The sequence below is a fragment of the Myotis daubentonii genome, chromosome 14 (genome assembly GCF_963259705.1).
Source record: "Myotis daubentonii chromosome 14, mMyoDau2.1, whole genome shotgun sequence".
Lineage (NCBI taxonomy): Eukaryota > Metazoa > Chordata > Mammalia > Chiroptera > Vespertilionidae > Myotis > Myotis daubentonii.
In genome coordinates, this window is record NC_081853.1 from 57,581,399 (window position 1) to 57,603,038 (window position 21,640).

Sequence of the window (21,640 nt, forward strand, 5' to 3'; positions counted from 1 at the left end):
GGACACAGAGCATTGTGGGTGCATAGTTTAGCGGGAGTCGTGGGCTCAAGGGTCACGGGAGTAGACTACAGTTCCCGAGATGCTCTGTGGCCAGCCGTAATACGCGCGCACAGCCCCCTGGGAGTAGTAGTTTCGGCCTCGTGGCTGTGGTTCTGGACCGGATAGCCAGGAACTCGCCTTCCCGGCAGCCTGTGCAGCAGGGCGGGGCGCCTCGGCCGGTTTGGCAGGGCGGGGCGCCTAGCGAAGATGGTGGTGCGCGCGGCGTGTGGCTCCCGTCGCCTGCCTGAGCCTCAGCTCCGCGCAACGGCCGGCGTCTCGCTGGTCTGGAGCCCCAGTCCGCCGGGTCCCTGACCCCGCGCCCCTCGCGCCCGATTCCCGGGATGCCCCGCGCCCGTAAGGGCAGCGCGCCCCGCAAGGGCGGCCAGCGCCGCAGAGGCGGTAAGTGTGGGCTCGGGCAGCTGATGAACGGCGAGCCGGGGACCCTCTGTGGTCCCCGTCGGTGTCCCTGAGGGTCCTGGGCGGGAACTCCTGCCTGGACCCGCTTGGCACCGCTTCCAGCAGCTCCCCCGCGGCCCGCACGTGCCCCAGGACACGGCGGCCACGTGTGCGCCCCACCTGAGCGCGCTGCTCGGTCTGGAGCCTGCGCTCCCGACGCCAACGCGGTGGGCGCCTCCTGACTCGGTTTCCCCATTGCTCCCTCGCCCTAGCTGCCTGCTTTGTCAGCCACACCCGCAGGACAGAGAAGGAAGCTCGCCCCTCCCCAGCCCCTGGCCCTTTCTTGGACTGGACTAGAAAGTTGGTGGGAGGCCTGGGGGAGAACCGGGCGGGGGGCGATGGAGAGTTGGGGGACTGCGGCCTCGGTGGACCTGGCCCTAGACGGCGGGTGGAGCCCTGGGGCCTGAGGCAGCCCTGGGAGCTTATCAGCGGGGACCAGGAGAGTGTCCTGGTGCAGTAAACACATGTTAGTTAGCACGGGTGGGGTGGGGTGGGGTGGGGTGCCCGCCAGGCACAGCAGAGACCCGGGCTTGGGTGGGAGAGCATCTAAGAGGGTCGTGATATTCCAGAATGGCTGGTTGTGGGGGCAGCTCACGGAGTGTGTCAGCCCCAGAGGTAGGCAACCTAGGAAGCCTCAAGGCGGGGGTTTCTGGGGGAGCCCTGAGAAGGGGAAGGAGAGAGAGCCATGGGGAGGGGGCAGTTGTGCAGAGGCCTGGCCTCTGGGGGGGCCCGGGCACGGTGGAGCACCCGAGGGGAGGCTGGGCTGCCTGGCTGGTGGGAGTGAGAGGATATGAGCAGAGGCCTGCGTGGGGGTTGGACTTTGTCCCCAGGCACATGGAGAACGTGGTTCCTGAGAGGTAGGACCAGCCTGATGACCAGACCCCTTGGGGCTCAGCTGTGACCACCGCCCTGGCCAGCGCAGAACCTACACGCACGAGTGTTCAGTTCTGCTGAGTCGGACGCTCCCGAGTTAGCGTTTTCAGGGGCTCCTGCAGTCAGGACCGCTCACTTTCTGCACCTCCCAGGGCAGGAGGAACCTCTGTGTTCACCCACCCAGGGCTGAAGGCCTGGGATGGACCCAGGGGAGCTCAGAAGGCAGTGCGCTGGGAGCCTGGGCATCCACCCACATCCCTGGGGCCTGGGCTCTGCCCCCAGGGCCGGTGGGTGAGGGGTGAGCTTGTGGCTCACAGAAGCGCCTTAACTAGTCACTTACTTAGTCGTTGTCTTCACTTGCTCTGACCTGGTTGCACCCCTGTTCAGAGGTGCAGCTGGGATTTGAACCCTGGGTCTGTCTCATTCTGTAACCCAAGTCCCTGACTCTTGCTCTGGCCATTTGGGGCATAATCTGGGCAGGTGACAGCTCCCCCAGGGGAGCCTAGGGATGCTTCCACTTCAGGCTGGGCCCCAGGCTCCCCGGGGCCTGTACGGCCCCTTCTGCCTCCACCTGGCTTGCGGTCTCCATAAGGCTCTGATCTTGGGTCGGCTCTTCAGGGGTTCCTAGGCTGGGCCTGGTAGACCTCGCTCCCTTTCTCCTGCTTCCTGGCTCAGCCCCTGTGCCTCCCACCTCAGCCTTGGTTTTCTCATCTCCGAGAGGGGCGGCATCCTGTCTCGGGGGGCCATGAGGCTGTGTGAGGCACCCCAGCCATCACTCACCCATGGAGGCAGGCCAAATGGCCCGTTCCACCCTCCCCAGGTGCTCAGAGCAGCGCCCAGGCTGATTCGGGTTCCAGTGAGGACGAGGCGGCCAGTGAGGCCCGCAGCACCACCAGCGACTGCCCCAGCCTTCTCAGCACCGCGGCGGAGGACAGCCTGGGTGAGAGCGCGCGGGGGTTTGGCAGGGACTCTGCGGGGCCTCCGGGGCCGGGGCAAGACGCGGGGCTGACCAGCTGGCCTTGCAGGGGGGGATGCCGTGGACGAGCAGAGCCAGCAGGAGGACCTCGAGGAGAAGCTGAAGGAGTATGTGGACTGCCTCACAGATAAGAGGTACCCTGGCTGCCCGCCCGCCCTGCTGCCATGTCCCGGCTCAGCCCCTGGCAGATGCGGCCCAGGTCGGGCTGGCCCACAGGACACCCTCTTCATCCCCCAGTGCCAAGACCCGGCAAGGTGCTCTTGAGAACTTGCGCCTGGCCCTGGCGTCCCGCCTGCTCCCCGACCTCCTGCTGGCGCGCAGCCTCACACTGGCCGATGCCTTGGAAAAGTGCCTCAAGAAAGGTTGGATGTGGGGCACGTGGGGACCTGACGTGGCCGGGTGCTGACCCCGGGGCATGGCTGACTGGACGCGTCCCCGCAGGGAAGGGCGAGGAGCAGGCGCTGGCCGCCGCCCTGCTGGGCCTGCTCTGCGTGCAGCTGGGTCCCGGGCCCAAGAGCGAGGAGCTGTTCCACGGCCTGCAGCCCCTGCTGGTGTCGGTGCTCACTGATGCCGCGGCCAGCCCTTCCGCCCGGCTCCACGTGAGTGCCGTGCCCGCGACACCCTCCCCTCCCCATCCCTACGCAGAGCGGTGGCTCCTCCTGCCTCCAGGCCCCCTGCTCCGCGGCTGAGCCCCGGCTGGGAACCAGGGCTCACTCCTGACCGTGGCCTGGCTTCGTTCTCCCAACAGTGTGCTTCTGCTCTGGGCTTGGGCTGCTACGTGGCTGCGGCTGACGTCCAGGTACGTGGCCTCTGGGCACGGGTGGGTAGAGCACCCAGGCCCTCGCTCCTCCCTGAGCCACTCCCCTGCCTCCCTGTGCCCCTAGGACCTGCTCTCTTGCCTCGCCTGCTTGGAAGGGGTTTTTAGCGGGTCTTGCGATGCGGGCGGCTCCACAGCCCCTGCCAGCCTGCATGGCCTGTTCCGTGCCACCCTGCAAGCCTGGGCATTGCTACTCACCATCTGCCCCAGCAGCCACATCAGCCACATCCTTGACAGGTAGAGGCGACTGCCCAGGGGGTGCGGGAGGGGAGAGTGAAGGAGCCCCCAGCCCACACACGCAGCTCAGCTCGCCCCCTCCCCAGGCAGCTGCCCCGGCTGCTCCAGCTCTTGTCCAGTGACACTGTGAACCTGCGGATTGCCGCCGGCGAGACCATCGCACTACTTTTTGAGCTCGCCCGGGACCTCGAGGTGTGAGGGGAGGGCGCCTGCTGACACCACGTGCCACCCCAGGCCCATGCAGGGGGTGCCACAGAAGACAGGGCAGCCTTAGGTCAGGGCGGAAGTAGCCCCAGCACAGACTCAGGTGCCAGGGCCTGTGCTGGGGGCTCTGAGCAGGGTTCTCTGGCCGAGGCAGGGGTCCAGGCGGGGCTCAGGGGCCCAGGCAGAGAAGAAAGCGACTTCCTCAGTGAAAGGCAGGGTTTGGGCCGCCCGTGTGGAGCCAGCAGAGCTCAGGCGCCTGTGCACCCCCGCCCGCCCCGCCCCTGCAGGAGGACCTGACCTACGGGGACATGGACGCCCTCTGCGGCGCTCTGCGCACTCTGGCCACCGACAGCAACAAGTACCGCGCCAAGGCCGACCGCCGGCGCCAGCGCGCCACTTTCCGCGCCGTGCTGCACTTCGTCGAGGTGCGTGTGCCAACTGTGGCCCAGCGAGCGTGTCCCCAGGCCCGCCCGCCAAGCCCGGTCTCACCGCCCCTCTGCCCGCAGGGCGGCGAGTGTGAGGAAGAGACCATCCGCTTCGGCCTGGAGGTGCTCTACGTGGACAGCTGGGCCCGGCGCCGAGTCTACGCCGCCTTCAAGGATGTGCTGGGGTCGGGCATGCACCACCACCTGCAGGTGAGGCGGCAGGGAGGGGGCACCCGCGAGTCCGCTGCCCACGGGCCGCGCTCACTGTCCTCTCCGCCCAGAACAACGAGCTGCTCCGCGACCTCTTTGGCCTGGGCCCCGTGCTGGTGCTGGACGCCGCCGCGCTGAAGGCCTGCAAGGTCTCCCGGTTTGAGAAGGTTTGCGCCCTCGGCTCCTGTGTTTTCCCTTTACTCCCGCTGCCCGGAGCTCTGCAGAGAAGCCCTCCCCCCACCCCCCACCCCCACCCCCACCCCCGGCTCACAGATCCCCACTCTGCCCCGCCAGCACCTGTACAACGCAGCCGCCTGCAAAGCGCGGACCAAGGCGCGCAGCCGCGTGCGGGATAAGCGGGCAGACGTCCTGTGAGGAGACGCCACACCCTGCCCAGGTTTCTCACAGAAGACAGTGCAACAGCCAGAAAGTGTCGCTTTATTTTTTTAATGGCTAAACCAAAAACAGACGCGGGCTGGGTGGCTGGAGCCAGGTCACTTGGGACCCTGGCTCTCTGCCCCTGCACCCAGCCTGTGGCCCCTGCCTGCCCTGTCTAGGTCAGGCCCGATGCGCCCGTCCCGAGCTGTGCTCAGGCCTGGCTCCCCTGGGGTGAACCACTTCCCTGAGGAGGGTGGGGGTGGCATCTGGACAAATGTCACCACAACAGGTGGGGAGGGGAGGCCCCTGGCATGGCTTTATGTGCGGGTTTTTAAAGACTATTAGAGGTAATTAAACTGAGTGTGCAGCCTGCTGTGGTCCTGGCTTCTGGGTGTTTGCCTGCCCCCCGCCCCCCACCACGACCCCACCTTGGGCCCAGCTCCGCCTCGCCTGTGCCCTCCGGAGCCTCCCCAGATGGCCCTCCTGCCCAGCCTGGCCTGTCTTGAGAGCTGAGGCTGAAACCCTTCTGGGAAGCTTGGCAAAGTGGGGGGGGAGGGGGGGGCAGCTGTTTCTAGACTTGGGAACCTGCTCTCTGGGGAGGCCAAGGAGTGCTGGCAGGCCGCAGGGAGAGCCCAGAGGCTGGCATCGCCGCCTCTGACCTTGGGCCACCCAGAGCCGGGCCTTGGCCCCAGGAGACCCGGCTAGGCCTGGCCGGAAGAAGCCAGGAGAGGCGGTCAGCTGTGGGGCAGGTCAGCTTCTTGCACAGAAACCTCACCAGGAAGTAGGTGGAGTAGCAGTGGGAGAGGAGAAACCTGCCAAGGGCACACCCCCGACTCCAGGCCCAGGCACATCTCAGCTGGGCGCGCGGGCCTCGCTGGAGTTGAGCCTCCGCAGCTGGCTGAGGCTGGCCAGCCGCAGCTTGAGTAAGGTCTCCTCCTGCGCGTGCAGTGTGTGCGCCATTGTGCGGAGGGATTCGCTCTGCAGCACTGCGGGTGGCGGGGATGCGGCATCAGACCATGTGTCCCCACTCCCCCCCCACACACACACACACAACTCCCCACCCCCCACCCGTCCAGCCCGGCGCCACGGTGCTGTGAACCCCACCCACCCGGCACTGCCTCCGCCTCTCCAGTGGCTCCCGCCAACCGCACGGGTTCCAGTCCCACTCCCTGGTCCTGGGTTCCCACTGGCCTTGCGCGCCCCCATACCGCTCAGGTAGACCCCCAGGATGGCCAGCGCCAGGCAGGTGAGCACCAGCAGAGCGAGCAGCAGCAGGAAGCCCCCGCGGCTGCAGCCAGGAGGCAAGAGGCCCAGCAGCTCATCCCACGGCTGTGCCTCCTCGGCCAGGTAGGGGCACAGCAAGCCTGCGGGGCAAATGGGGGCATCAGGAGAGTAACGGGGCGCTGGCTTTCCTCTCCCGCTCCCCCCGCCCCGCCCCCCGCCGCCTCACCTCCGCTGTGCAGGTCACTGATGGACTCCACCCGGAGCAGGCGCACCTCCTGCACGTGGTTGGCCAGTGATGCCCTGTTCCCCGGGCTCAGCGTTGGTGCCGCCGCCGCGGTGTCTGCTGGGGCGGCGCAGGGTTGATTGAGCCAGTGGGCCACCCCTTCCTTCTGGGTGGCTTTCAGAGGCAGCATGGGCTCCGAGAGGACGGGGACAGGACGAAGGGACACGGGCTCTCAATCCCCTAAATGCAGCTCCGGAGTTTGGGAGCCAGGATAGCCCCGAACCCCACGGGCCCGATTCACCCCCGGAGCAGATGCACTGACTCCCTCGGTGCGTTTCCCCGCAGGCACCTCGGGGACGCGCAGGGGCCCTGCTCGCTCACTGCCCACTGCCGAAGAGCGGACCCGCCTCGGGGGCTGAGCCCCCAGCATGTTCGCTCCGGGCTGCCCCTGGGAGTCAGCCATCAGGCCGGAGCCTGGAGACCTGGCCCCGGGGAGCGCAGCCGCCCGGCCCGCCAGCCTCTGGCCCGGGCTGTGCCCTGTAACACGCCGCTGCTTTCGCTCAGCGTCACGGCGGGAGGCCTGCCTGGCCCCGGGCGCCCGCCGGCCGCCTGGGCGTTTGGGTTGTTCCGGTTCCCTGTGGAATTAGTAACCCCAGCAAAGGACGGGCATCGCTGAGGGTGGCGGCTTCTCTCCGTGTCCCAGGAGTGAATAAGGACAGATTCTGAGAAGCAGAATTAATGGGTCCAAACGCAGGGACTTCTTTAAAAGTCTATCTTCAAATTGTCCTCCAGCATGGCTGCCCACAGCCCCCGAAAGGGCACACCATTGCCACCATTAGGCATCTCCACTGAAAAAATGTACATACATGTGTACACATACATGTGCTAAGTTGGGGGATGGAAAAGGCCTTTTTTGACCCATTTGATTGGGTCGCTGCCTGGGGGTGCCTGATATGTGTGTGGGTCCCTAATTATCCATTCACAGCCTCTACCCAACACTGGAATCTGTGTACTTTTCCTGGATTTTACTTATTTTTGGATCCATCCAAGTATTTATTTTGTGACTTCTAAAGGTTATATTTTTCTAAAAAAAACCAGTTATTTTTTCTTTGTTGCTAATCCTCACCCAAGGATATTTTCCCATTGATTTTTAGGGAGAGTGGAAGGGAGTGGAGAGACAGAAATATCGATGTGAGAGAGACACATCGGTTCATTACCTTCCACACGTGTCCTGACCAGGGCCAGGGATCGAGTCTGCAACCTAGGTATGTGCCCTTGACCGGATCGAACCTGGGGTCCACAGAGCCACACCGGCTAGGGCAAGCTATATCTTCTTTCAGTTATTTGTCTTGATTTTTAAAATAAGTTTCAAGTGTTCATTTCTATGATACATGATCTGCAAGTTGCATTGTGTACCCACCACCAAAGCAAATCATCATCTTCTGACCCCTACAATGTTGAAAGTGCGATGGGGGAGTGGCTAGCTGAGCCAGGCTGGCCCTGCAGCCTGCGGGCCCTGCTCGGCCCCTTTTGCACGGGAGGGGCAGTGGCGAGTGGCCATCAAAGTCTTAACTAGAGTCACTCTGACCAGCCAAGGGACCCCAACCTTGAGCCAGGTGGGGCCACTCAGGCCCAAGTTGGAGGGAGCCAGAAGCCTCGCTCCCCCCAGGCCCTGGGCCATGGGCCCAAATGCTTCCTGCAACCACTGCCCACCCCCAAGCCCAGCTTCTTCCCTGAAGGAAGAGCTGAACTGGCCAGGCAGCTGCCCCACCCACACCCACTTGGCTGCAGCCTGTGGTTAACCCTCCCCCTACGGGTGGCTCCCCCAATCCCTCCTGCCGTCCCCGTCCCCGGGGACACAGGCAGGGCCTGAGGTGAGAGGGCCCAGGCCGGGGTCTTCCTCCATGGACAGGTGCAGGCCCCATGGCGTGAGCTGGGACATGGTGACTGATGAGTAACTAAGGGAGTGAGGTCAGTGGACGGGGCAGATTTCTCCCGGGTCCACAGGGTCATCATTCTGGGGCCTTGCCCTCCCTCAGTCACCTACCTTGCTGGGTCTCCTCTGGCATGATGGGTGGGCAGTCAGGGCCCGATGTCAGCCCCAGAAGCAGGACAGGATGGAGGCAGCAGTGGCTCCTCAGAGAACCCGGGGAAGGCCTGGCTGCCTCCCAGCTCGGGCCCAAAATAAGCCTGAGCTCAGCCCACTGGGCTATATTTAGAGGGGAAGGAGCAGAGTGACTGGCATGGGCCAGTGCGGGCTCTTGGCTGGCGATGGAGCCCCGACCAGGGCAGGCTTCCACCAGTGCACGTGCCCGGGGGCTTCCCTGGGACCCTCCCACTCCCATACATATGCCAGCCCGGAGCCTCAGGCGCACCTCCAGCAACACCCCAGCGGCAGCCTAGACATGTGGGGGGCCCTGTGCCTCGCCACCGCAAGACCCCTGCCCACAGCTGGGTGGTCTCTCCAAGCAAATGTGAGATAAGCACCCATCACCGTCTGACCTGCTGGCACCAGGGGCTGAGGGTGATGGACAACTGGAGCCCAGAGAACCCTAAAAGGGGGCAGATCGCCCCATCCAGGCGGGCAGCCATGCTGCTCAGCCGGAGGACCTAACTTGAAGGCTGGTTCGTCTGTTACTAAGCCTGCAGCCCTGTGTGAAGGATTGCCCCGTCTGACCCGTTTTCTCATCTGTAAATAGGACCGACCCTGGCTCCTCCTGCACAGAGCAGGAGCCTGGGAAGAGCCACCCCGCTGACGCTGCAGGGTTTGATCCCCTTTTCACAGAGGCTGCCCAAGGATGAGGGGCGCCGCCTACCCTGAACGGAGAGAGGCCCAGCCCAGGGCCCACCCTCTGCTGTTAGGTCGGTCACTCCTTCCCAAAGGGGACAAAGCAGGACTGGGGCGCTGCCTCCCCAACACCCAGCCCAGTACCCGCTGTCTCCCACTGGCCTCCTTGACTCTTCTTTCCCATTTAGTTTTATTGATTTCAGAGAGGAAGGGAGAGGGAGAGAAACATCAATAATGAGAGAGAATCATTGATCGGCTGCCTCCTGCACACACACCCCCCACTGGGGATTGAGCCCGCAACCCAGGCACATGCCCTGACTGGGATTGGAACCTGGGACCCTTCAGTCCACAGGCCGATCGACACTATCCACTGAGCCACACGGCTAGGGTGCCTCCGTGACTTTTCTAACACAGCAAGTTTGTGCCCAGTTCAGGGCCTTTGCACTGCCTCTTCCCTGCCCGGACGTTCTGCCCCAGATGCCCCCATGGCTGGCTCCCCATCACTTAGCTCAAGTGTCACGCCCTTCTGCCCACATCACCCACTTTTACTTTCTCCATAGCACTGCGCCCAGAAATTGTATCATTGAGGATCTACTGTGCATGTCAGCATCTCCACAGGCCCCATAAGACCCGCTCAGGCACATGGTGCCACCTTTAACCTCTTAGGAAAAACGTCCCGAAGCTGCCAGGAAGATGCCCGAGGCCACACAGCGAGGCCTGGGGCCGGCGGTGTCTGCTGGGGCCACTCCAGCGTCAGCGGATAAAGTGTTTATTGCATTAGTACAGTGGGCCGCCCCCAGCGCCGCCCGCTCACAGCATTCTGCTTCTGGCCCGCGAGGCCCCTCTCCCAGGGCCGCGCTTCCCTGCCACCTCCGACCAGCCGGACCCTGCGCCCGGGGCTACAGTCAAGGTTATCCTGTTAATAAATAAGCCGGCGCGGCTGCCCCTCGGCCAGAGCCTGTCGGTCCGTGTCTCGGTGGGCCGGGGCCGCGCGTGCCCGCGCCCCAGCCGTCTGTCTCCCGGGGTCTGTCGGCCCCTTCTCCAGCCCGTCGTGTCGTCTCCCCGGTTCCCGGCGTGGAGCCGGGAGTCACCAGTGCGCGGCGCTGCGGGGCCCCCGCTCGGCGCGCGGCTCGGGGACCTGCGTCCGCCGGTTGCGACCCTTCCTCCGGGGCTCGGGCGGCGCGGGCTGCGGCCGGCACATGCGCAGGGAGCTCGCGCCGCCGCCGCCCGGCTCCACCAGCTGCAGGAAGTCCCGGTACCAGAGCTTGGGGCCCGGCGGCGCGACGGGCGCCGCCTCCTCGCTCCGGGCCAGCCTCGCGGCCTGCGCGGCGCTCAGCACGTGCAGCACCAGGCGGCGCAGCGGCCGCGAGAAGCCCTGCTCCACCGCCGCGCACAGGTAGGCGCCCGCGTCCGCGCGCCGCAGCCCGCGCAGCAGCAGCCCCCGCGCCGTGCGCTCCGCGCGCTCCTCCGCCGGCACCTGCGGGCGGGCCTGCGTGAGGCCGGGGACGCGCTCCCGGCCCCCGCGTGGGACAGGGAGGTGGGTGGGAGGGGCGGGGCGTGGGACAGGGGCGTGGGGTGGGTGGGAGGGGGTGGGACAGGGGGACGTGGGGTGGGATGGGAAGGGCGTGGGACAGGGGCGTGGGGTGGGAAGGGCGTGGATCAGGGAGGCCAGGTCCACGGTGGCCGAGTGGGAGCGGCAGAGGGGCGCGCGCAGGCGCACATCTGAAGGCCGAGGGCTGGCGGGCCAAGGTGTTCAGGTGGGAACCCAGACCCGGAGGGGTTCTTCTGACTGCGGGGGCGGGTCGGGGCTCTCAATAGGCGGGGCTTTTCTCGTGTGTGTGTGTGTGTGTGTGTGTGAGAGAGAGAGAGAGAGAGGCCGGGAGCCTAGGCTGCAGGAATGGGCCTCACCTGGAGAGGGACCAAGCTGGACGGGAGGGGCCGGGGGGCGGAGCCTCAGGGCGGGGCGGGGCCTCATTAGGTGTGGGGGCGGGACAAGGCTCGGGGGGCGGGTCCCCACCCCCCGCCTCACTCCCCCGGGGCTCACCGGGGCGCTGGCCCCCTCCCCTGCGCGCTGGAAGGTCCACTCCACGTGCGCCTGCAGCGAGCGGGGCTCACACTCCAGGAAGGTGCTGCCGCCCTCCACGCCGAACACCTTCCGCTCCTGCAGCGCGGGATGGGCCGCGTCTAGGGAAGGGGCGGTCCATTCAGGCCGGGCAGGGCGGGCGGGGGGCCTCAAGGGGTGAGCGGCGGGGCCGCTGGGCACTCACCCCCGGAGCACAGCGTCCTGGGGTCGCCGTTCTTCACGTCTTGCCGCCGGAACCGCCTGGAAAGGCGGTGAAATGGGAGCCTCCCTGAGCCCTTCTTCTCACCGGGGCTCCCTCCCCGCGCGCCCCCCGCCCAGCCCCTGCCCACCTCTTGGCACTGGGCTGGAAGCGTGTGCACGCGGCCCCGTCCCAGGCGCAGTAGGGGTCGCGCGCCAGGCAGCATTCGGCACAGGCGCGGCCGTGGGCAGCACAGCGGTACAGCGGGATCTGGGCCACCGCGCTCCGAGAGGCCACGTACAGCTGGTGCTAGGGGGCACGAGGGGCTCCAGGCTGACCGAGGGGGCCTGTGCCCGCCCCCCATCGGTCAGGGGTCCCTTTCCCATTTGAGGGATGAGAACACTGAGGTCTCGGGTCACAGGTCTAAGGCAGAGCCTACACTCAAACCCGGGGCTTCAAACTACCAAGGGAGGCGTGTGGTGGGGGCTGCCGGGCACCCCCTTGTCCAGTCCACTCCTGAGCCTTCTGGTCACTTACCCTCTTGGAGGAGATTTGCATGCTGGTGACAGCGGCAGAGTCCTGAGAGAGAGAAGGGGTGCTGGGGGCTGGGGCTGAGGGGAGTGGGGTCCCCCGATGACGGGTGCTAGACCTCACCTCAAACACGTGCAGCTCCTCCAGGAGCAGCCCCTCGTCGCTCGGCCGGCTGCCCTTGGGGACCGAGATCACCTTTAGCACCGTGCCAGCGTCTGCGGGGGCGAGAGGGCCTGACTCTGTATCCCCGACAGCCAGGCCCGGCTCTCTTCCCTCCCCCTTGGCGAGGTGGGTCGGTGAGAGTGAGGGATGGAACCATCGGAGAAGCGCGGGGAGACGGGCGCAGCCAGGGAAAGGCGGGGAGGGGCTGAACAAGAGGAGCCTGACCCGTGCCAATGAAGAGGACGTCGTAGTGGCCATCGGCAGCTGCTACTCGGTCTGCAGCAATCTGGGTGAAGGTGTACCCGGCACCCACTTGTAGGAAGAGAGGGCGCCCCCCCAGGGGCAGGATGGAGCTGTACATGAGCGGGTGGTTCCGGGCAAACTGGATGACGTCATCAGGAAAGTCCTTGGTGGAACTGAAGGTACCAAAAGTCTTGCTGGGGCACTGGGGGTGGGAGGAGGCAGGACAGGGACGTGGTATGAGGGCCTGGTGGGCAGCCCTCCACAAGGGGCCTCCCAGCCCTGGAGTGTGTGGGGGGGGTGGGGGGGTATTAGGGGTTGTGGGGGGTACTGGACAGAGCCGCCTCTGGGAATCTGAGAGAAGAGGCCTGGCCTTGCCTTTGGGAAGCGGAGGAGGAGACCTAGCCTTCCCCCGAGAAGCCCTGTCTGATGAAGGTGACCCCCGCCCCCCATAACAAAAGGTAGAAACCACATTTAACCAGGAAACCCAGGCCAAGTTCTCCACGCTGAGGCATTTAGTGGGTTGCGGTGGGGGGACCCCTGGGCTACGCACCATGCCGGGCCGGGGGTAGGGGACACGGCCCTGGTAGGACACCCACTGGTGCGTCGGCCCCTCCTTGTGTGCGAAGGGCCCCAGGAAGGCCCGGCGCACGTCGGTCATGCTGTACACGCACACGGCCGAGCCCTGGAAGACGCCGCTGCAGGGGAGGGGAGGACAGGAGTGACGAGCCCGCCCAGCCAGGCCAGGCCGCCCCGCGGCCACCTCCGGGCCCTCACCTGGACGTGGAGAAGACGGCATAGAGCAGTGGGGCCCAGCGGTCCCTGGAGGGCAGCAGGAACACGTCCTCTGTGGGGACGGGGCCTCGTTGGAGGAGTCTGCGCCCCGGCACCCCGCCCCCCACTCCGTCCTCCACGCCTGGCACTCACGGAGCTGGTCAAAGTGTGTGTCACCCTCGGTGCCCGGCACTGAGCACACCAGCCGCGCCTTCAGGAACGTGGTCCACTTGTTGACCAGGCTGCGCTGGCCGCCCACGTCATTCTGTGGGGTCAGTTGGAGGGGATGAGGGCCAGGCCCCAAAGGCAGCGGGGTGGAGCGGGCCCGTGGATGGGCTCAGGGACTCCTCACCCGGCAGATCTGGCCGATGCGGGACACGGACCGGCGTCCCAGCGCCTGCGAGGCCTCCACCGCCGACTCGCGGAAGAAGAAGTAGATCTTGTCGTCGTCGGGGTTCTCGCTCTCCGGAATCCAGAAGACCTTAATGAACTTGGGTTCTGGCCGCAGGAAGAGTGGGGTCAGCGCGGTCCCAGCCCGGACGCCCCGCTACTCACCCAGGTGCTGCCTCCCCCTCCTCTCACGCAGCAGGTGGGGCAGCATCTGAGAGTACCAGCCTCTAAAGGGGTGGGCAAACTTTTTGACTCGAGGGCCACAATGGGTTCGTTTTTTTTTTCTTTAATATATATATATTTTATTGATTTTTTTACAGAGGAAGGGAGAGGGATAGAGTTAGAAACACTGATCAGCTGCCTCCTCCACACCCCCTACTGGGGATGTGCCCTCAACCAAGGTACATGCCCTTGACTGGAATTGAACCCAGGACCCTTCAGTCCGCAGGCCGACGCTCTATCCACTGAGCCGCACCGGCCAGGGCCACAATGGGTTCTTAAACTGGACCGGAGGCCGGAACAAAAGCATGGATGGAGTGTTTGTGTGAACTAATATAAATTCAAAGTAAACATCATTACATAAAAGGGTATGGTCTTTTGTTTTGTTTTGTTTTATTCATTTCAAACGGGCCGTAGTTTGCCCACGGCTGTGAGCCAAGTTCAGATGGCGCGCTGCGGGCAGAGTCCTGAGGAGCAGGGCCTGCGAGTCAAGAAGCAGCCACAAGAGGGCAGCAGAGGCCGTGGCCACCTGGGCAAGCAGGAAGCGGGATCCCGGCCAGTGGCAGGCCTCAGGGGGAGGCGGGGTCCCCAGGCCAGTGGTTGAAGAAAGGATGGAGATGGGGTCTGCGGTTTTACCTCCACTCACGAATCTTATTCTCTAGCAGGAAGCAGATGCCCCACTCCTGCTGCAAACACTGCTGCGCCCCATCACTCAGGGTAAACTCCCCGGGCCCCTTGTCATTGCTCCCTTCAGAAATCTGATCCTCGGCTTGTCCCTGCCCCAGGACCTTTGCACTGCTTGTGCCCTCTTCTTGGAATGCTCTTCCCTCAGTCCTGCTCTACATTGGGGATTGGCTCACACCCATCCTCAGCAGAGTGGCTTCTTTTACCCAACGTAGTCACCTTTTCCCTCCTCTCTGCCTTCTCGTTGGTCTCATGACCGGGAATTGATTTTATCGTGTTAGGAGGCCTGTGAACTCAAGGAGCGCGTGATACCTGTCTAGCCTTCCCCGCAGGGCCTGCCACATGGAAGTACTTTACTTGGTGAGACCTGGCTGCCTCCATCGCTCACTTATTTTGTGGGCCTTACTCAGCACCTGCCCTGTTGGGGATGAGGGTCCCCTCCTGCCACCCCACCACCCCTCACCATTGAGCCAGCGGGAGTCGTGGGGCTCAGTTCGGAGACTCGGACGCTGGCCCAGGCTGCGGAAGATGGTGAAGTCCCGGCCCATGAGGTCTGCGGCCACCCCGGAATACAGCTCTTCCCCTGCAGGCAGGGCCAGGGCTCAGCCAAGCTGAAGGCTCTCGGCTGGGGGAACTGTGGAGCTCTGGGGGCTCTTGGGGGACCCCTGGGGCTCTAGGGAGGGTCTTGGGACTTGGTGAGGTTCCAGGAGTTCTGTTGGGGTCACAGCCTTTGGACTCACCCACCAGCACGGAGGCGGCGCGGTGCCTGGGGTCATAAGGACTCTTGCCCTTGCCGTCCTCCAGCCTCCGAGGGTCCAGGCGGAGCACGGGCTCCTGGGGGCGGGGAGGTTGTCACTGCCAGGCCCCCCCCACACACACACCCCTCTGCTGGCTCTGGCCTTACCTCGGGCCGGTGGCCCACCTCCAGGAACGCACAGGTGGGGTGGAAGGCCCCGGTGCCGCAGGCCAGCACGTGGGAGCGGTTGTAGGCGTGCAGCAGCTTCACGAAGTTCATGCACTCGGTCTAGCGGGCGGCCGGGGCGAGATGGTGAGGCCTCCCCCGGGGGGTGGCCTTCAGGGGTTCCCGCTCACCAGTGCACCCCGCCTCTTCCTTTTTTTTGCATCAGCTCAGGCAAGTACCAGCATGGGCTCCAGGGACGTGGGGGCCGTCGGTGACCAGCCCAGCCCAGCCCAGCCCAGCCCACCCATCTCCCAGCAGAATGGGTACCCGGGGAAGCAAAGGTCTGCGTTGGCCCCTGTGACTCAGAGGCCCCCAAGAAGAATCACATGAGCCCCCACCCTGACTCACTACCTCCCGACTCCGCCACCTCAAGCCCCTGCCCCCATCCCGGCTGGAACAGACAGGCCTCTGTTTCAGCGCTGCCCGCCTATGGAGTGGGGGCTGACCCTCCCGCCCCCACCCGGAGCCCACACTCACACCAATGTCCTTCCCGGCCCAGTTGCACTCCTCGCGCCATTCCACAGGCGCTGGCCAGGCCAGCTGGGGGTGGGGTGGGGGAGAGGGACACAGGTCAGGGGCGTCCGATGCTCTGGGCTGGGTGTCACTCAGGGGCCCCAGCCCCGCTCTCCCGGCATCGGGGTGGGCTCCCGGGGCCGCTCCCTGGGTAGCGCCGCACCTTCTTGGCCCGCTTGCTGATGTTGTCCAGGCTCAGGGAGGCCACGTGGTTCTCCGCGCCCACAAACAGGCGCCCGCGCTCCTCGTCCACCAGCAGGGCCTCGTAGCAGCAGGTCCTCGCCAGCCGGAAGGTCCGGAGACCGTGCTGGGCCTGGAGCTCTGCAGGTGGGGACCCGAGAACGCTGGGCGCTTCCCTCCCCCAGGCCCTGTCCGTCTCTCTCTTAGGCTCACACGCGTGTGAGTTCACGCACATGTGCGTTTACACCTGCGAAGGCCCACCCTGGTGCACAGCCACCCCCTGCGCCCCTGAGGGGAAGGCAGGCCGAGCTCCTGGGGCGTGCTCGGACAAGCAGTGTCTCCAGGCAGCGCACTGGGGGGCCGGGGCTCTGGGGAGGCCAGGATGGAGGGGAAGCCGGAACCCGACTCCCCGATCCAGGGAGGGCTCGGCCGTCCTGCCAGGAGCCTGGCTCAGTGCCTAGCAAGCGCTCCCGGGCAGGGGTGGGAAGGGGCTCTCAGGGCCCCCACATCTCAGCTTCCCTGGGAGTAGGGGATGGTACAGAGGCAGGATCTGTTGCCATGGAGACCGAGGGGTCTTCCTGGGAAAGCAGAGGGGAGTGGGCAGAGGGGCCGGGACAGGTGGCACAGCCACAGGCAGTGCCCGCCCGGTGCACCTACCTTGGAAGGAGAAGCGGAGGCGGGGAGGGCTCGGGGAGGCAGCCCCCAGCACTGCCGTCCAGAGCAGGACCAGGGCTGCGATCATGGCGGCCTCCGCCCGCCCCGGCCCGGCCCAGGGCGCTCAGGGTTCGGCAGGCTTGGGCAGGCGAGTGCCGGAGCGAGGAGCCTTGAGCCGCCCTGGACTCTGCCCCGGGATCTGGAAGAGAAGGAGTAGTAGCGAGGGCCAGGGCCAGGGCCAGGGCGAGGGCGGGCGGCTGGGGGGAGCCCCGGGGATCAGGTTACAGCCCCAGGGGAAGGCGGCTGGGGGCGCATTCCACTTCCGAGCCCTCCCTCCCTGGAGGGTGCCCTGCCCGGCCACAGTCACAGGCACACCACGCTGGGCACACCCTCGGGGTCACCCACACTGGCAGGCACCCGCCCCACCACGTCACCCTCCCCAGTAGCCGGCCCTCCCATAGGCTCACTCACAGGCATTAACTCACACACTGAGGGCCGACTTCTCGCCAGCCTGGGACTCGGCTGGGACAGTGGGGGACACAGACAAGGTCCCCGTGCAGGAGGGACTCAGGCCGGCGGGTTTCAGAGGTGCCAGGAGCAAACAAGCGAGTTGTGGGAGTGAGAGCAAGGGCGGGGCGGCCTCAGGTGGCTGCGCCCACAGCCCAGGGACGGGACCCCTGGGGCTGGAGCCGGTGGTGGGGCGCCTGCGAGTGTGGATGTTCCCGAGGGTCCCCGTGTGTCTGTGCTGCACGTGTGTGTGGTGTGTGTGCACGCACGCGGCCAGGAGGCCATGTGGCATGGGCGTTTATCACACACGCAGATATGTGGCGTGCATCTGTGCGCACACGGCATTGTGTGTGTATGCGGTGTGTCTGCGTGGTGTGTGCACTTTGTGGACGTGTCTGTAGTATGTGTGTCACACGTATGTGTACCTGTATGCACATGCATGTGTGTATGTGACTATCTGGACATGCAGGTGAGCATAAACACACGCAGTTCACCACTGCCTTCAACGGGGGACACTCCTGGAACCCACTTCTCAGAGGAGCCCCAGGGGTTGGCAGAAGCCTGGTTGCAGCCAGACTGCTAGGAAGGGGGGCCGCTGGGATGGGGGCTGCTGGGAAGGGGGCTGGTGGGATGGGGGCTGCTGGGATGGGGGCTGCTGGGATGGGGCCGCTAGGAAGGGGGGCCGCTGGGAAGGGGGCTGGTGGGAAGGGGGCTGGTGGGATGGGGGCTGCTGGGCTGGGGCCGCTAGGAAGGGGGGCCGCTGGGATGGGGGCTGCTGGGATGGGGCCGCTAGGAAGGGGGGCCGCTGGGATGGGGGCTGCTGGGATGGGGCCGCTAGGAAGGGGGGCCGCTGGGATGGGGGCTGCTGGGATGGGGCCGCTAGGAAGGGGGGCCGCTGGGATGGGGCCACTAGGAAGGGGGGCTGCTGGGATGGGGGGTGCTGAGATGGAGCCGCTAGGAAGGGGGGCTGATAGGATGGGGGGCCACTGGGATGGGGCTGCTAGGAAGGGGGGCCGCTGGGATGGGGGGCTGGGGCCGCTGGGATGGGGGCTGGTGGGATGGGGGGGCTGCTGGATGGGGCCGCTAGGAAGGGGGGCTGCTGGGATGGGGGGCTGGGGCCGCTGGGATGGGGGCTGGTGGGATGGGGGGGCTGCTGGATGGGGCCGCTAGGAAGGGGGGCTGCTGGGATGGGGGCCGCTGAGATGGGGGCTGCTGGGATGGGGCTGCTAGGATGGGGGGCCACTGGGATGGGGGGCCACTGGGGTCGGGATTGCTGGGACGGAGGGTAGCAGCCCCGGCTGAGCTGGCCTCTCTCCCCGCCCCTGAGGTGGACTGGCTGGTCACACAGAAATTCTGAGCTCAGACTTCAGACCCAAGAGGGATCAAGGGGGGAGAGCCAAGGGCCTGAGGCAGCCTCTCCCCAGCTAGGGGAGCCCGTCCCCTCCTGAGCCTCCCTCCCCCCCTCAGCCCCAGGTCTCCCCATCTGCGACCCCCGCCACTGCTCTGAGCCAGAGCCCCTCCCCGATCAGACGGGGCCAGGTCTGCGGCAGGCTGGGCAGGTGCCGGCGCCAGGGCCCTGGGGTGGGGCAGGGTCCTGGCGTGGGATGGGGCAGGGGGCACAGCTGCTGAGGCCCGTTCCAGACCCCTCCCCGTAGCCCTGCCCAGCTCCATAGCTCTCGGACCTCTCCCTTGCCACCCCTCCCAGGCGGCCCCCTCCCTCCCTCCCTCCCCTGACACTTGCCGCTGCCTCTTCTGGGCTGGGGGTCGGGGGTCTGCGCCACCACAAACCCCCAGCTGCCTCCCCAGTGGCCACCGAGAACTCCAGCACCCCCGCCCCTTCTCGCTCTGGAGAAGGGGAGAAGCCAGGGGCCCCTTTAAGGAGCAGCCCCCGCCCCCACCAAGCCAGCCACCGCCCCACGCGCCCGTCAAGTGTACGGGGCGGGCAGATCGGGTGACTGGGCAGGCAGCCTGGACGGCTGAGACGGTGGCCCAGCCAAAGGGGAGCGGGCACAGGGGGGAGGGAGTAGGGACGACACCCCTGTCGGGGTCACAGCAATAGGGCGCCCCAAGCAGCAACAGTGGGGCTCCCAGTCAAAGCAAAGGAGGAAGACGCCATAAAGGCCCGCCCCCAGCCCCAGGCGACTGCAGGGCGGGCAGGGGGGCAGCTGGCAGGGCCCCCCTGGGGGCTCTTCACCTGTCCTTCCACAGCTGGGGCGCAGGGGCCCGGGAGCCAGCTGGGTCGGGGGTCGGAGGAGAGGGGAGGGCGATCTCAACTGGGCCCTCAGGACCCGTCCCTGTCCTTCCTCACCACGTGGGCCAGGGCCCTGCCACCTGCTGGCAGTGGTTGCCATGGGAGCCAGTCTGGGCGGGAGGAGGGCCAGGAGTGAGCAGGTCTCACCGCCCCGCAGGGCGGGTCCTGCAGGCGCCAGCCGGGCCTGAACCCTGAACGCGGTGCGGCCTGGCCGAGGGCGCCTGTGTGAGCTCTGGGACTGTCTTTCTTCCCGGTTGGAGGTGGGAGGAACCGCCCCTCACCAAACGCCCAGCAAGGTGCCAAGGGGGCCTCAGTCACAGGCCACAGGCTCCCGCCCCTGGGGCCTCGGTTGGGAAGGGTCAGGCGGCTTGGCTTGAAGCTGGGTCTGGTGGACACCCCGTCTGGGGGCTGAATGTTGACAACAGCTGAGAGGGGACCTCAGGCCCACCTGGGGGGACATGCCAGGGTCCCACCGCTCCCCCTGGCCAGGCATCCTCCTGGAATGGCCTCAAGCTGGTCAGCAGCTCCCAGGGGTCAGCGAGGGAGGCTGTGGCTGCCAAGCCCCCTGGAGTAGACGTGCCTGTGCCCAGCCAGAGTGGGGTCCCGCCCCTTCCCTGGGCCTCTGGCCTAGTGTGCCCGGCCTGGCTGGCTGGCAGGGAAGGGTGGGGGTGAGCGGAGAGCCAGGGCGTCGGGAAGGCCTGGGGAGGGACACACCCCTGCAGGAGCTTCTGGGCTTCCAGGATGGGATGCACCTCACCCTCCTCCAGGCTCTGTGCCTTGGACCTGGCTCCCCCCTCACCCCCCCAGTGCAAGCAAACAAAATTCTTTGGCTGTTTACAGTGTTCCACCCAAGCAGCCAAGCTCAGCAAGTGCCTTTGAGGTCCCCACCCGCACCCGCGGTGCCCCCCACCTGCCCCCACTGCTTCTGGTTCTTCAGGCCCAAGGGCCCAGCCCCTGTCCCATTCGCCCCCATCCTGTGACCCTCTAGAGAAATGGGACCAGGACCCCCCACTCCCATCTTTCCAAAGCCCTGGACTCAACACCCGCCAACGGGACGGCTCCTTTCTCCAGATGCGTCCCCTCCCCGAGCGGAAGGGCGGTCCCCCGGAGGGGAGCTCAGCGTGTCCCCGTCCCCACAGGTGTCCTCCCTGCTCCTCGGGCCCAGGTGTAGGCCAGGCCTGGGCCGGGCTTCATGCGGACAGCCTGGGAGCAGGGTCATGGCTGTGGGTCACCTTGGGCTCTGGGGGTCCCCCAGGATTCTGGAATCGGGCAGCACGGGCCTGGGTCTCGACAGCACGGGGCAGACCAGCAGGGAGGCAGCTAAAGTCCCTGCCCCGCCTGCACCCCTCCCTGGGGCCACCCCGGGCTCCTCGGCCTCCACCCTTTGCCGGGGCCTCCATGGGCAAAGGCCTGCCTGGGTTCTCACTCGGTGCTGCCTGCGAGTGGCATCGGCTGCCAAGGCCTCCGGTTTCCCTTCTGGAAATAACTGGTTTGTTGAGCCAAGTCCCAGCACCTGCCTGGACGCCGGTCCTGTGCGGGGGTAGGACTTCCCTCTGCGGCGGCTGCACCACCCCTCCCATGGCCGGCCGGGCTGGGCCACCTGGCCCCGCTCACACCTGCTTTAGCCAGCGGGCCTCCTTCTGGCCACGTGGGTCCTGGGATGTGCTCCCTGGGGACTCAGGCATGGGGGTGGGGGGGCCTGGAGAGAGCCTAACTGAGGCCTACAGCCCCTGACACGCTGCCACCCAGGGGGTCTCCCCACCCACCCCCGCCTGGTCTCCAGCTCCCAGGGGGCCCCTGGCCCACCTTTTTGAAAAGATCAGCTCCTCCCTTCCTTGCCCGCTCCCCGGTCCTTCTGAGGGCCATGTCAGAGCTGAGGTGGAGGGGCCGAGGGCGGGGCCACCACGAACCCTGGGCCTCCGGCTGTGGCCCTGCCCCCACCGCTCCGCCCCTACCCTCCGCCTCCTGCACATTCCTCCCTGGCTGAGGTCAGCCCCTCCGGGATGGGGCACCCCCCCCCCCCCCAGCCACATCACAGCTCTTCACGCACTCCTGTTTTCCTCATTGCCCAGCGAGGGGGGCCGGGGGTGCGGCCTCCCTCTCCCCTCCTTCTCCATAGCCTGGCGGGGGGGGGAGGGGGCGGGCGGGGGGCGGGGCGGGCCTGCCAGGAATGCGGCAATAGTGGACCGGGTTGCCCCTACACCCGTCAGCACACATTAACACTTTGCTACACTCCCAGGAGGGCTGTTGGGGGGCTCCAGAGGCTCTGGCGGGTTAGGGGGGCAGGAATCGACCTCCTAGTAGCCGGGGAGGGGCGGAATGAATCCTGACACCCCCGCTCCCCAGCTGTGCGTCCCGCGAGGAAATGGAACCTCTCAGATGCTCCCCTCACTAGTCCTGCGGCTGGGGGGTGGGGGAGGGGGCTGGCAGGGCTGGCACACTGGGCACCCTGCAGCATCCAGG

At 66.4% G+C, this 21,640-nt stretch overlaps 3 protein-coding genes across 6 annotated transcripts; 1 reads left to right on the forward strand and 2 right to left on the reverse strand.

The window, feature by feature from the left end:
• Positions 1-230: 230 nt before the first annotated feature.
• Positions 231-4,992, forward strand: IFRD2 (interferon related developmental regulator 2). The gene is made up of 12 exons (XM_059664682.1): positions 231-438; positions 2,189-2,308; positions 2,394-2,478; positions 2,582-2,706; positions 2,786-2,943; positions 3,093-3,143; positions 3,229-3,398; positions 3,485-3,590; positions 3,890-4,027; positions 4,109-4,237; positions 4,309-4,404; positions 4,532-4,992. The coding sequence occupies exons 1-12, from the start codon at positions 381-383 to the stop codon at positions 4,610-4,612; spliced, it is 1,317 nt and encodes a 438-aa protein (XP_059520665.1). The 5' UTR covers positions 231-380; the 3' UTR covers positions 4,613-4,992.
• Positions 4,993-5,106: 114 nt separating this feature from the next.
• LSMEM2 (leucine rich single-pass membrane protein 2) lies at positions 5,107-8,206 on the reverse strand. 3 transcript variants are annotated; one of them, XM_059664685.1, is made up of 4 exons: positions 8,110-8,206; positions 6,066-6,179; positions 5,824-5,979; positions 5,107-5,601 (listed from the first exon to the last, which is right to left on the reverse strand). In XM_059664685.1, the coding sequence occupies exons 1-4, from the start codon at positions 8,129-8,131 to the stop codon at positions 5,468-5,470; spliced, it is 426 nt and encodes a 141-aa protein (XP_059520668.1). In that variant the 5' UTR covers positions 8,132-8,206; the 3' UTR covers positions 5,107-5,467. The 3 variants fall into 3 exon arrangements, with proteins under 3 accessions (XP_059520668.1, XP_059520667.1, XP_059520666.1); XM_059664684.1 differs by having other exon boundaries at positions 6,066-6,182; XM_059664683.1 differs by lacking the exon at positions 8,110-8,206 and having other exon boundaries at positions 6,066-6,351.
• A 1,397-nt stretch (positions 8,207-9,603) lies between these two features.
• On the reverse strand, positions 9,604-21,130 carry SEMA3B (semaphorin 3B). 2 transcript variants are annotated; one of them, XM_059664676.1, is made up of 18 exons: positions 20,984-21,130; positions 16,423-16,618; positions 15,749-15,906; positions 15,550-15,612; positions 15,016-15,135; positions 14,852-14,945; positions 14,575-14,694; positions 13,171-13,316; positions 12,972-13,083; positions 12,822-12,891; positions 12,598-12,742; positions 12,030-12,249; positions 11,766-11,857; positions 11,649-11,690; positions 11,263-11,420; positions 11,118-11,173; positions 10,895-11,034; positions 9,604-10,327 (listed from the first exon to the last, which is right to left on the reverse strand). In XM_059664676.1, the coding sequence occupies exons 2-18, from the start codon at positions 16,505-16,507 to the stop codon at positions 9,938-9,940; spliced, it is 2,211 nt and encodes a 736-aa protein (XP_059520659.1). In that variant the 5' UTR covers positions 16,508-16,618; positions 20,984-21,130; the 3' UTR covers positions 9,604-9,937. The 2 variants fall into 2 exon arrangements, with proteins under 2 accessions (XP_059520659.1, XP_059520660.1); XM_059664677.1 differs by lacking the exons at positions 15,016-15,135; positions 15,550-15,612; positions 15,749-15,906; positions 16,423-16,618; positions 20,984-21,130 and having other exon boundaries at positions 14,856-14,951.
• Between the last annotated feature and the right edge of the window lie 510 nt (positions 21,131-21,640).